The 14648-nt window shown below is 40.8% G+C and overlaps 1 protein-coding gene and 1 long non-coding RNA gene across 5 annotated transcripts in view; one reads left to right on the top strand and one right to left on the bottom strand.

The window, feature by feature from the left end:
• LOC110349807 (uncharacterized) overlaps window positions 1-14648 on the top strand; it is a 97141-nt gene that overhangs the window by 34684 nt on the left and 47809 nt on the right. For both annotated transcript variants that reach the window (XR_015450722.1, XR_015450723.1), the window contains 2 exons: window positions 3694-3790; window positions 10174-10252. This is a non-coding gene — a long non-coding RNA (uncharacterized LOC110349807). The remainder of the gene's footprint in view (window positions 1-3693; window positions 3791-10173; window positions 10253-14648) is intronic.
• The window catches only part of Pygo1 (pygopus family PHD finger 1), a 30557-nt gene that overhangs the window by 9986 nt on the left and 5923 nt on the right, over window positions 1-14648 (bottom strand). The window contains exon 1 of one of the 3 annotated variants that reach the window (XM_087209702.1): window positions 2643-3699. The exons of the other annotated variants lie outside the window; for them this stretch is intronic. Coding sequence (XP_087065828.1) covers window positions 2643-2757 — 115 coding nt within the window. The 5' untranslated portion in view covers window positions 2758-3699. Of the gene's footprint in view, window positions 1-2642; window positions 3700-14648 lie in introns of those variants that run through there. 3 annotated transcript variants of the gene reach the window in all.

Here is a 14648-nt window from a genome sequence, read left to right as displayed (position 1 = left end):
ATGATGGCATACCATAAGCATGGTTCTTTATCTTGCTTCCTTACCTGGAGATCATTCTATGTTACTACATATGGAACTGCTTTATCCCTTAATAACTGAGTGGTGTTCTATAACATAATTATATAATTCATTAAAATTGTTCCCTCCCTATTGGATATGTAGGTTTCCAAACTTTTGCTGTGGCTGCAGTGAAAACTCATGTATAAATGTCTTTACATACATGAGTTGTTCCTAGAATTGGAATTGTGGCAGTAAAGGTACATGGGTTTTAATTCTTAGAGATATTGTCCAAATGCAACAATGTTTGCAAGTAGTTTTTTCAACAGTATGTGGAGGAATGAAAAAGCCTGACTGCTAATCTAATAAAGTTTGTCAATCAAGTCTTTTCACTTTTTAAAACTTTCAATTATGAAGAATTGTGAACATATACAGTTAGGTTGTAGAGTAAAATTAACCCTATATGCCCATCAATATATGGTCAATCTCATCTCAACACTACTTCCACTCGTCCCTGAACCCATTTTGTTTTGTTTTGTCTTTTGGTACCGGGGGTCGAACTCAGGAACTTGCATTACCAGGCAAGCAGCAGCACCACTGAGCTAAATCCCCGCCCAGCTTGGGACCCATTTTGAAACAAATTCCAGACGTAACATTTCATCCATAAACAGTTCAGAATGTATCTTTAAAACTAAGGATTCAAAAACAGACAAAAACAAACCCTGAAATCTCAGTCTCCTACAAAAATTAACAGTACCCTCTTAATATTATTTAGTATCCAATCCAAAGATCCCGGATATTTGGGATAGCTTACTTAGGTGAGGATCCAAATATGATCCATGCGTAGTTGGTTGACATGTCTTTTCACTGATATATCTCCCTCCATCATTCTGCTTTCTTCTTTGCTGTATTAACTGAATTCTGGAATGGAGTCAATTAATGTTCTACCTGGTGAGCTAGTCTTTCAGCTATTTGTGATGCTCGGACTGGGACTTTGCAAATTACATTTCCCTTTGGCCAGACTCTTCCAACAGGAGACCTAGAGGGATGCTGGGAGATGAGGGAGCCCAGAGGGGATTTCTGCTCCTCCTGTCTGTCCTCCAGCCACAGCCTCTGTTACTACTAGCTGGTTCCAAGCCTGAGCTTTTCGACTTCTTCTCCAAATCAGCCTCCACACACCTCTGTTCTCAGAGGAAGGAGCACCAGCCAGACAGTGCCTAAATCTGAGTCTATTGGGCCTCAGCTGTTCAAGGCCTCTCCTCCAACCTTCTAGGTTCCAGTAACCACAATTTCTTTTCTGTTTATAAACCCTAACTCTGGAGGTTGGCCCCTGAAATTACTTTTCCATGTTACCTCACTTTTTGCTTCTTCAGTTCAACACTTATTTAACCAATTCCTTATATAAAATTATATTATAGATTAAATTATAGGAATGATTTACGTTTTCCCTGCCTGGAATGTATAACTGGATTTTGCTGGTTGTATCCCCTTGGCATAGTTCATTATGGTCTTTATTTCTTGTAAAATGGTAGCTGGATCCAGACTAAAGGCTTAGATTTCTAGTTTTTGCAAGACTGTTTTACAGGTGATAGTCTGTTTTTCCATCAGGGAGCATGCTGTTTCTGGTTGTTTTTCTTTGGCACTTCTTTTACTTTTCTGTTATGTAAATTATCACACACTTGGCATTTAACATTTGAGGCTGGGGGAAAGTGGTGGCAGAGTGTGTGCTTAGCACATGTAAGGCCTAAATTGGTTCCCAGCAACAACAACAACAACAAAAAGTTAATCAAAAGGTATCAGTATGGTCACCAATCCCCTCCAAGAGGGATTTCAAACCCAAGAGAATTGAAAACTGGTTTGCACCCAGGTTTGTACAAGAATATTCAAAGCGCTATTACTCATAATAGCCAAAAAAGTGGGAACAACCCATACGTCCATCAACAGTGAGTAGGTAAAAGAAATGTAGACTAATACACAGACTATTATTCAGCCATCAAAAGAAATGGAATAGTGATATATGCTATAATATATATGAAGAACCTTGTAAATGTTCTACTAAATGAAAGAAGCCAGAACCAAAGGCCACATATCATATGATTCCATTTATATGAAATGTCCAGAATAGGAAAATCTATACAGATAGAAAATAGATTACTGGTTGCCAGGCCATTGGGGAAAAAGAAGAAACTGTAAGGTACAAGGTTTATTTTTGACACAATGGAAAATATTCTGGAATTAGCAAGTAATAATGATTATATATTATTGCAAATGCAAGAAAAATCCACTGAATTGTAGACTCTAAAATGGTTAAAATGGTGAATTTTATCTCAAAAATAAATTTTACTGTTTTTTGTTTTTGTGATGCTGGGATCGAACCGAGGGCTTAGCACATGCTCTGCCACTGAGCTAACCACCTAAAAATAAAATTTAAAAACCACCATTATTTTTTAGTCTGTGGTTCACATATCTAGTCATGTTCTGTGCTCAGGATAACGCCAAGATCAAGAAGTCAGAATGCTGAGCTTTGTCTGGAGTCCCTGCGGGGGAATCTGCTCCCAAGCTCATTCTTGCAGCCAAAGTTAGTTCTGTGTGTGACAGTACTAAGATTCTACTCTCCTTGCTAGCTGTTCTTAGAGGTCAATCACCTTCCTTGACTTGTGGCTCTGCCTGCAGTGGTGCAGCAAATCCTTCAAGTGCCTCAAAGTCTCTGAATTCCTCTTCTTCAACCAGCTGTAAAGAATTGCCACCAGAAAGGCTCATGTGAGTAGGTCAGGGCCACCCAGAGTCAAGCACAGCTACCCTAAAGCCAAGAGCGCCCCATCCTATAACCTAACCAGGGGATTTCATCAATGAAACAGTCCTGGGGATCGATCGACTGCACAGCATATGTGCACTAGCAGGGTAGGGTATTTCAGGAGTCATCTCAGAATTCTGGTGATCACAACCTCTGATAAAGTCTAGTCCCACCGAATTATTAGAGGATGCGAAATGGTGATATATACGTGTATTTTAAACTTCTTCTCTGATAATGTATAAAAACCATCCATATTTCCTTTTCCATTTATGCACTTTGTTATTTTTCTACTGTTTGATCCTTTTCTTCATGATGTGTAGTTCTTTATATGCTAAAAAAATGCTGTTTGAACTCCAAATATTGTTGATTATAATGTCTTGATTTCTTATCATACAATTTTCAATACACTTAAATTTTTAGAATAACTTTAGATTTAAAAAGCTATGAAGACATGATGAATCTCCATATAGTCCATACCCATTTTCTCTTGCTATACTATCTAGAATTTTAAAAAGGTATTTTACATAATAAAATGTTATCAGTATCTTATTTTTTGGATTCTGGGCTTGGTTTTGTGCTTAGAAGATGTACTCTCATTTTGACAGAATAAGAAATAAGACTCTCCTGTTTTCGTCTAATGTTTTTATGACATCCCTTTTTAAATTTTTAATTGTGGCAAAACACTCATAACATGAAATTTACTCTCAGCCATTTTTTTTGGTACCAGGGCTCGAACTCGGGTCCTTGTGCTTGCAAGGCAGGCAGCAGAACCACTGAGCTAAATCCCTGGCCCTAAGTGTACAGTTCAAAAGTATTAGTATAGTCACATTGTGTTTTTTTTATAGTCACATCATCGCCATTCACTTCAGTTCTCATGAATTTTTTGCTTGTGTGTTTTTTAGGCAGAGTCTCGCTATGTAATCCTAGCTGGCCCCAAACCAGTGGTCCTCCTGCTCAGCCTCTCCATTGCCGGGATTACTAGTGTGCACCTCATACCAGGTTAGTTTTTATGACTTTGACTACAACAGATAACTTATAAAAATGGTATAAAAAGACAAAGTATTTGTCTCTTTGTGGCCGCCTTATTTCATCTGTTTCACTTAGCATAACATCTTGGGAGGCAACACCTGGGTTGCCTCCACATTTGGCTACTGTGAACAATGCTGCTATGAATATGGGTATACAAACATCTCTTCAAGATATCTCTTTAAATACTTTCAATTATTTTAGACTTATACATAGTAACAGAATTGCTAGATCATATAGTAATTCTTTTTTTTTTTTGAGGAATCACTATGTTATTTTCCATAGTATAGCTTCAGTTTTGTTATATCTTTGCTCCATATGGAATTTATTTTGGGAAAATAAATAAGGTAAAAACTAGGGTATTTTGTTCTAGTCAGAACAGAGAATACATTGCCATTTGTTAGAAGTCTTCCTCTGTCCCTCAGTAAGGTGTTTAAAAAGTTTTCATCTACAGATTTAGTATAATCCCTATTAAAATTCCAACAGTATTTTTTACAGAGAAAGAAAAATCCCCAAATTCAAAATCCCACAAAGGATCTTGAATAGCCAAAGCTGTCTTGAGAAAGCACAACAAAGCTGGAGACATCACACTTCCTGATTTCAAACTACCACAAAGCTATAGTAATCAAAACAGTATGGTGCTGGGAGAAAACAGACGTACAGACAAATGGACAGAATCAAGAGCCCAGAAACACACACACATATGTATGGTTGACTAATGTTTGCCAAGGCCAACAAGAATACACAATGGGAAAAAGTTAATCTCCAACAAATAGTACTGGGAACACTGGTTATCCACATGCAAAAGAATAAAATTAGACTCCATCTTATACCACTCACAAAATTAATTCAAAATGCATTGAAAACCTAAATGTAAAACCTGAAACTGCAAAACTCCTGGAAGAAAACAGGAAAACTCCTGACATTGTTCTTGGCAATATTTTGGATATAGCATCAAATGTACAAGCAACAAAAGCAAAAATAAACCAGGGAGAGTACTTTAAACTAAAAGCTGCTACACACAAATTAAACAAAATGAAAGACAACCTATGAAGTGCAAGAAAATAATATCTGGTACAGGGTTATTATCCAAAATCCAAGCCGGGGATTTAGCTCAGTGGTTCTGGCGGCTGCCTTGCAAGTGCAAGGTCCAGAGTTCGATCCCCGATACCAAAAAAAAAAAAAAAAATCCAAGTTAGTGCTTCTACTGGATGCCCCCAGGCCTCAGGTGGCTCACAGGTGGGCCTCAGGACAGAGGCTGGGGCTCCCATTTAAGCTTGACAGGCTGTCGGGCGGGGTGTGGTCCTAAAAGGCGGGCTGCTGTGAGCCTGGCCTGGAGGGTTTATCTACCTTCCTGGCTCTTCTGGACCAACTGTTCCAGCTGCCACGCGGTGAGCAGTTTTTCCCCTACTACGTCCCTCTGCCATGCTGTCTTGCTGTGGAGTGAGCCAACTATGGACTGAAATTTGAGCCAAAAGAAACCTCACTTCCTCTAAGAGTGTCAAGTATTTTGTCCCAGCAATGAGAAAAGTGACTAAGAGAATACATAATGTATTCATATAACCCAAAAGCAAAAAATACAACAAAACAAAAACAATCCAATTTAAAAGCAGGGGAAGGAGCCAAGTGTGGTACAAATGCCTTTAGTCCCAGTACTCTGGGAGGCTGAGGCAGGAGGACTGGAAGTTGAAGCCCAGCCTGGGGAATTGAGTAACTGAGACCCTGCCTGAAACAATAATAATTAATAATAATAATTTATAAAGGGTGGGGGACATAGCTTAGCGTGAAGGCCTGAGTTAGTTCCCTAGTATGTTAAAAAATATATATACGTAGACATTTCTCCAAAGAAGCTGGGGAAAAGGCCAACAGGTACATGAAAAAGGACTCTTATCGCTAATGGTCAGGGTACTACAAGTCAGAACCATACAACTCACCTCCTCTCTAGGATGGAGGGGACCACTGTGTGCCGCTGTGGGAGGGAAACAGTGTAGTCCCAGGAAGTCTGGAGGTTCTTCCAGACCTAAAGGCAGCAGAGCAGAATGCGGCCTAGCGGCCTGACTTGTGGGGCTCTCAAAGAGAGGTCTGCTGTGCCGTGTTTCCTGTGGCTTATTTACAATGGCCACGACAGGGAAAGAGCATGGCTGCACGGACAAGGAAAGTGTAACATCATAATTATACGTGTGTTGTATGTAACATAAAGATACTCATTTATGGGGACAATGTGTCTCATTTCTTTTTATATCTGCCCACTAGATAATGCTTATCCACAGACACTCAAATGTTTGAATTAAACTGAGTCCAAGTCATGAGATTTCTTTTATTTTTATTACCACATGTTTGCAATATTGCAGTACATAATGATTTCAAAATTCACTGCAGGCAGTTGGTACATGTATATATATTTTTTGGTTTTTTTTTTTTTTTGGTACCAGGGATTGAACTCAGATCCTTGCACCTGCGCAGCAGGCAGCAAAACCACTGAGCTAAATCCCTGGTGGTACATGTATATTAACACATCTTAATTCTTTTCACGTCTCCTTCCCCTCCTGGCTGCAATTTTTCCCCCATCCTTCCTCCTCCTTCCCGCCATTTCTCTTTTTTTCCTATTATCTTTTATTTTGCTCTTTATTTATCATGTGATAGTTAAGCTTATGTGTCTGATTTATTTCACTTAACACTATGGTCTCAAGGTGCATCTATTTTTCTACAGATGACTTAAGTTTATCCTTCTTTATGCAGAACAGTACCCCACTGTATATAAATACCACATTTTATTTATTCGTTCATCTGTTGATGGACATATAGGCTGCTTCCAAGACTTAGCTATTGTGAACCGTCAAGCTGTAAGATTACTTTTTTTTTGGTACCAGTGATCAAATTCAGGGCCTTGTGCTTACAAGTCAGGCGCAGTGCCACTGCGCTAAATCCCCAGCCTGAGCTATAAGATTTCTAACTGATGTTAACAATTAAAAGATAAAAACTAAGATGATTTAAATTTAAGATGACTGTTAAAAAACTGAAGGGAATTACCATGCCATAATATCAGAATATTTAGGGTGTGCTGGATCCTATTATAAGCATTTTGCATACATTTTAAATTTGATCCTCAAAGAATCCTGACAGATGAGGAAACAGGAGCGTGTGTGACTGACTTGCTCACGGTCACAGTTGCGCCTTCCTGACTCGAAAGCCTGCGCATGAAGTTCTGTGTATCAGTATTCTCAAGCCTTACTGGGATGAAAACTGCCCAGAAGGTGTTACCCAGATTCCCAGCCTCACGGCCATGGCTGCAACTCCACAGTGCAGAGATGGAGCCCGCAGACTCGGGTTTCTGACTCCCTGGTAACCCAGAAGCTGCTATTCCACAAACTGCATGCTCAACAGTTAACCTCACTAGCCCATCAGACCACACTGCCACCTTCCGCTGAACTATGTGACAAATACTGGTATGCACTCTTAAAAAGACTGTGTACTGAGCTGGGTGCGGGGCACACCTGTGATCCCAACACCCTGGGAGGCTGAGCAACCTCTACTTCGTGACTTTTTCAGAGACTGGAGTTTAAACTCCACAGGCCCCTCCTCCAACTCCATGGATTTTAATAATTCCAACTTCTTTTTCCTTGCCTCAGTCAAGGAGTAACTGCTTCCCACAGTTGCTACCTTCATGAAAACTATAATACCCTATTTTTGCCATGTCAGTTCGACATCTGTTAACAATTATTTATTTTATATTAAGTTCTTAGTTTAAAAAACTGGTGTGGTTTCTGTCTCCAAATGGACTCTAACTGGTACACATCTCAAGTCCCACCAGCCAGACACTTCATTACTATTAAATTAGCATCAGTCCAGATATCTAGCTTGCTGTCTACCATTCATGTCCCTTCCCTGTGAATAGATGGATATACAGTAGTCCTTTACAGAAACAGGATACTATTTTTTAAATAATAACATTAAATTTTTAACTTTACTACAATTTAATAAAAGAAGTTAAACTGAAGAATGTTAAATGTTTTTTCACCCGGAGAAATTTTTAAAAAGAATCCTCTAAGGCTAAGAAAAGACATTATAAAATGCGCTAGGTTAGAAAATTACATACTTTCTTTTTTAACAACTTCTTTTAGTGATGCTGGGGATTGGACTGTTGCCTCACTTACACACGCTAGGTAAGAGGTCTACCACTGAGCTACTCCCCCAGAGTCACGGCCAGGTGTGGTGGCCACACCTGTGATCCTAGCACGAGGCAGGCGGAGTTCAAGGCCAGCCTGGGCTACTGGCAAAACCCCGACTCAAAAAAAAAGTGTTTAAGGACTCCCTACTTTGAAAGCTGATTGTAATACAATCCCACATTATATCCTACTCCTTATTCCCCTTTAGGAGGGCACTTTCCATTTCTAGATTCATTCTTCATTTCAGACACTCTCTCATCACACCTTTGAAGACTTCTGCTGCCCTGGCTGCTGAAAGCTGTGAAGGGCAGCGATTACCATTACGCCCAGGCTGTTAGCCCCACAATGAGTGACTGTTCTGACCACTCCTTTTCATCTGGGCAGTACCTGAAGCTTTGCTGCCACATGACTGTCACCTCGCTCCATTCTGGTCCTTATTTATTTATTTATCTTCTCTGGAAAAATGTTCAGATATTTGGCTGTTTTCTAGTTGCACTGTCTGGTTTTGTTGAGCTGTAAGAATTCTTTGTGCATCCTGCATACTGAATTCTTATCTATGATTTGCACATAATTTCTCCCATCTCCCACTGTGTGGGTTGTCTTTTCACTTTGATAGTATCCTTTGACACACAAATTTGTTTGACCTTGATGAGGTCCAATTTACCTATCTCTTCTTTCCTTTAGCCTCCCTACAATCTTATGCATATACTGAGTCTTCCTTTTTGGAGCACAGAGTACAAAAATAGATATTTCTGGTAAAAATGAAAAAAACTCCTTTCGTTAATTTGTTTTTGTTGTTGTTCTTTGGTTTTTTTGGTACCTGGGATCGAACTTGGGACCTTGTGCTTGCAAGGCAGGCACCGGAACCACTGAGCTAAATCCCTGGCCTGTTTTTTACTTCTTTGAGACAGGGCTTCACTTTATACTTCAAGCCGGCCTTGAACTCACTATATAGCCCAGGCTGGCCTCAAACTCTCAGCAACCCTCCTGCCTCAGCCTCCAGAGTGCTAGGATTATTACAGGCGTGCACCACCACGCCCTGCTCTTCTTTCATTAATTTGGAGTGGCAACCCCACCTGGGTAGATGGTAAGTAAAGAACTGATTGTGGCACTGGCACGGTGGCTCATACCTACAAAATACTCAGAAGGCAGGAGCAGGAGGATCACAAGTTCAAAGCCAGCCTGGGCCACTTAGTGAGACCCTGTCTCAAAAAATAAAGAGGGGTGGGGACATAGCCTGGTGGTACAGCCCTCCAGGGTTCAATCCCTAGCAATGGGGGGAGGGGTCTCCTAATGAGATCAACTCCATTCTTCAAGGTCATTTGATTAAACCTATGAGCAATTACTGAGTAGCCATATAAAATGAGCTGATTGTTACAAATTAATAATTTGTATGCAGTTTTCCTTAACTGACATAGTGAACAGATATACTGGTTGTTCTTTGCTCTGAATATCTAGAGATTCTGATGAGTGTGAATAGCATCAGTAATAGTCTTAGAGGTCAAGTAATAAAGTGATCACAGTAAGTCCCCCACTTATGAACACTGGAGTTGTCAACTTTCAGATACAAATGGACTTCCCATTACGAATGTTCATAACGCGAACAAAGTGTGGAAGTAGCTCCTGTGTCTGCTGGACACTGTCACAGTTGTGCATCTGTATGCTCACTGTGTGTGCGGTAGTGTACAGCAGCGCAGTGCCCAGTCAGAGCCCAGGAGGGAGGAAGCACGAGGAAGAGCCGTGGTGTGTGGAGGGGACTGCTGGGAAGCGCAAAGCGATAACCATGGTGCCTGGAATTTAGCTCAGTGATGCTGCACCTGCCTCAAAAGCACAAGGTCCCGAGTTCGATCCCTGGTACGAAAAAAGAAAAAAACGAAAGAAAGAAAGAAAAAAAAACCCATGGGAACAAGCGAAAATAACTGAGAGATTGGACTGAAGGTTACAGTATTTGTGTGTGTGTGTTGTTTTTGCTTTACATTGTGTATTTGTGTCAAAGGTGTAAAAGTCTCACTTTGTCAAACTTATGAACGAATCCACTTTATGAACGTTCTCCCAGAATGGATCTCATTCTTAAGTCAGGGACTTACTGTATATAATAAAGGGCCCAAACTTTAAAGTCCTGTCTTTCCTAATACCTATCATGGGTATTCCATTTTAATAAAGTATAAATAGAAATTTTTTTCCTTGCAGTGCTGGAGATCAAACCCAGGGCCTTCCATACACTAGGCAAGCACTCCACCACTCAGCTACACTCCCAACCCAGAAAAAGGTAATTGTTTCAATCTTTCTAATTTACTTACTATCATTGGTATATGTTTGTGATACATAACAAACACATTCATTGTGGGGAGTTGGTACATACCTTGTATCATCTTAATCCTTTTGTTTCTGGTACTGGGGATCGAGTACTCAGGCCCTTACCCTTGCAAGGCAGGCTCGGTGCCACTGAGCTACATCCCCAGGCCTCACCTTAACCCTTTTAACTTCCTCTTCCCCTCTTGCTCCCACCCTCTCTCTCTACCCCAAGACCCCCTTCCCATCTGCAAAAGTTCTACCTCCCTGTTTCCCATCATCTTTTATTTTACCCTTTATTTATACTTTGGGTTTCTCATATAAGAGAAACCATGTGACATTTAACCTTCTATGTCTGATTTATTTCACTTAGCATTGTGGTCTCAAGGTGTATCCATTTTCCTATCAATCAGAAAAAAGCAATTTTTAAAAATAAAAACAATAAATTAGTCCTCAGTATCTAGTGTAGGGTATCTGAATTACCATTCACAGCATGGCCTGCTTTTTTTTTTGGTACCAGGGATCAAACTCATGACCTTGCATTTGCGAGGCAGGTGCAGTGCCACTGAGCTAAATCTCCAGCTTTGATTTGTTTTTTGGGACAGGGTCTCACTGTGTAGCCCAGGCTGGTCTCCAACTCCCAGCAATGATCCTGCCTCAGCCTCCCCCTGTGATGTCAGCCAGGATTACAGGCATGTACCACCATGCCCAGCAGGTCAAAGAGTTAGGACCAGAGGATAACTGTAATTTTATAGTTAAAATTAAATTATACTTGTAAGTAGATCAATTATAATTAACTTTATAATTAAAATGAAATGTAATTTAAAAATGGACAAAATGTTTTTTTTTTTTATTTACAAAATGTACTCTTTTTTTTTTTTTGGTACTGGGGATTGAACTCTGGTCCTTGCATTTGCGCAGCAGGCGGCAAAACCACTGAGCTAAATCCCCAGCCCTACAAAATGTACTCTTAATGGTTATACTATCTGTGTTCACATTTCAAAAATTAAATTCCTTGTAAGTTTTCATTTTTTGGGGGGGACAGGGTCCCACTGTGTAGCCCAGACTGGTCCTGCACTATTGGTGATCCTCCTGCCTCAGCCTCCTGAGTGCTGGGATTTCAGGACTCCAGAGACAGGGCACTGATGACTCTCTGACACCTGGAATCACTTATGTAATCACTTGGCTCGAATTCAAAACCCTAAGTATCTTAATATTTAGCAATGAAATCTGGTATCAGTTTATTCTATAATTCACTATAGACATGAACACCTTAGCTAATGGCTTTATCTTCATCTCACATACTTTTCTAATGTTGGTCTCTACTGTGGAATGTAAATACTATGAATTAACATGTGAACATAGCATTATATAAATTTCAACATGCATTTGGCAAAATGCCCTATGTGACTGAAATGAAAGTGCCATTATTTAAAATGCATGGTAGTGTGTAGTATTGGGTGCTCAGAGCCTAGATCAGTTTGGCCATGTAACACGCACAGCGTTAAGTTCAGAGCCCTCAACACCAGGGAGCTTGAATTTCAAACACTGACAACTCCGGTGCTAGCTGTGTTCCCCAAAGCAGCGTCTGCAGGTGACCGTCTCCTGGCTTACGGACCCTTAGGAGAGCAAGTGGACAGTGTTCACTCAGGCTGACTATGAAGTAACACCTTTGATGAGGAGCATCTCTAGCAAAGAAGAGCTGCTTTTATTACAAAGTCAGCCAACTTTTTAGACACAAAACTTCAGAAATCATGGGGAACAAAGCTGCAGATATTCACAAGTATTCAATAAACAGATTCTGCTTGTCTTTTCCAGAAACACTGAAACCTGAGAGCTGTCTGCTCTGAATTTTTAAAAAACTCATTGTTTCCCTCCTAGCAGGGGAAAGAACCCTTTTCTGCTCTCTTCTCGCTCACTCCCAGTCAATAAGAGAAGCTGCTGTATTTATGCACTACTAGTTGGTTACACCTGAGTGAGTGCTGATCGTGTTACTTAGCTAGATGTGCTATGTTAGACCTCTGTTTCTGATTTTAACAGCAAATTGATGACACTACAAAGGGCCAGACAGTGTTCTAAGCATTTTATATATGTAACTCATTTAATCTTCAAACAACTCCATAAGTCCCATTAATATTCTCATTTTTATTTTATATATATATTTTTGGTACCAGGGATCGAACTTGGGTCCTTGCGCTTGCGCAGCAGGCGGTGTAACCACTGAGCTAAATCCCCAGCCCCTAATATTCTCATTTTAATAATTCTACCCTGTGAGGATCTTGTAAACAGTCCATCCACCTGTCCTTCCTTCTTTCCTTCTTCTTCCCTGCCTCTCTCATCCTTCCTTCCTTGCTCCTCTCTCTCTTGTGAAACTCTTTAATGTGATGACTGCTATGATAGAGATGACACACAATACTGAAGGAACATCCACAATTCCCACCTGATTTCAAGGAGAAGCTCAGAGAACACAATCCAGGTTTCACCTGAACTGAATCTTTGAGTATCTTATCAAAGGTGTGAAAGAGGTCATGCCTAGCAGAAGGAACAGAAGTAATGACAGTATCTAGAAAGGAAGTGCGACTGTTTCAGGACTGGAGCACAGGAGAGGAGAGAGCATTCCATGGATGTGAAGAACGAAGAACTAAATGGCAGACCTGGGCTAAATGAAAAAGGGCCATTATAAGAAAGTTGGATTTTTACTTCCATTCTTCCTGCTATGGAGCTGCGAAAGCATTTTCCCAGGAGTTTTCCCCTCCCTGTCTGATAGCTCCTTTGCAGTCTGTATTTCAGGGTCTTTGCCCTTCCGGCTCCCAGTGTATTTCCAAAGCTCGTGATCTCAGTTCTTTGCTTTTCTCTTTTCTCTTGGATGGGCTCATCTACTCTACCAAGACATTAATTAGTCCTCCCCTGTCTACTGAGGACTTGCAGATCTCTATTTCTGATCTTTCCAAGGCTCTATAGGTACACTGGAATATCCCAAGGGGCTACTGATGCAATGTGTTTAAAACCAAACACTTTCCTGGTAATCTACCTAAACTTACACAAACAGGTTTTTAAAACAAAATCCAAAACCTTTTCCTCAGACTTCCTCTCACTAGCTCTTCCTTCCCATTCTATGACTATGTAATTATGCTCCCTCCCGACCTTAATCCAAGTCCTCCATAAACTCATCCCATTGCCACAGTCTGCATCTTCTCGTGAAGTCTACTGTCATGACATTTCTGTTATTATGCCGACCTAAACTACACCCTCATCTCCCGTCATTTCCAACTCTGGTTAAACGCTTTCCACCTGAAGCAGAGGCCCTCCACTTCCTCCACTCTCTGCCTCCCATCTAAAACTGCTCTCCCTGCAGGGCCTCTCCCTCGCAGATACCTGATTGAGGGTTCAAAAGCCTCGCCCTCCCCAGGTGCTGAGCAGCAAGTACTTGGCCCATGCTAAGTACTGCCGAGCAGGTATTGAACGCCTCGTTCATTAACTAACTGGGCTCTCTGTGCCTTTTCGGCGTCCCTTCTCCCTCTAAAATGAGTTCATTGGTAAATCTACAAATGTGTGGAAGGTTTTTTTAATGGAGGGAAAAAAAGGACACTCATAGATACTCTGTTGACTCTCTTTTCAAACTATCTGCTGTCTTTCTACTACCAAGCTTCTTTTTAGCCACATCTTCAGCACTTAATCTGTTTTGTTTCCATACTAAAGATTGAACCTAGGGCCTTGTGTACTTTAAGCAAAAACTCTACCTCTGAGCTACATCCCCAGCCCTCACCACCTAATTCTTTAACATGTTCATCTTCAATGCTTTCAAACGTGGTTTCCTCCCCAAACTGCCTCCCTGAATCACCAGGGACCTCGTAGGTCACATTTTATCCTTCCCACAGCTGCTTACACATCATTTAACACAAAAGAAGACCAGCACTGCTCCTCAGAACTTTTCTCTGGGGGTCTTCCTTGATTGCCTTTAAGATTGGTTATATGTACCTTTACTTCCTGTAAATAAATCACAGCCCTTAACTTGCCAGAGTGCTATAGGAGACTAACACTTTCTTTTTTCCAGTACCGAGGATCAAACTCGGGACCTTGAGCTTGCGAGGCAGGCGGCACAACCACTGAGCTAAATCCCCAGCCAGAGACTAACACTTTCTTAAGCATAGGTCCACGTCTTCTTAATCAGTGTATTCTCACTAGCTGGCACTGTGATCACTTAATAGATACATGGTGAATACACAAATGAACACTGCCATCCAATCAACACCTAGGAGTCCTAAGAACACTGGGGGGTGGACGTTTTTGGTAAAATAAGATTGATAGGTGACATTTTTCTTTTTTGGTACCAGGGATTGAACTCGGATCCTTGTGCTTTCGAGGCTGGCAGT

The sequence above is a fragment of the Heterocephalus glaber genome, unplaced genomic scaffold (assembly GCF_053883595.1).
Source record: "Heterocephalus glaber isolate CG9 unplaced genomic scaffold, H.glaber_assembly_v1.0 deba00000122, whole genome shotgun sequence".
Lineage (NCBI taxonomy): Eukaryota > Metazoa > Chordata > Mammalia > Rodentia > Bathyergidae > Heterocephalus > Heterocephalus glaber.
This window is presented reverse-complemented; position numbering and strand designations above follow the sequence as displayed.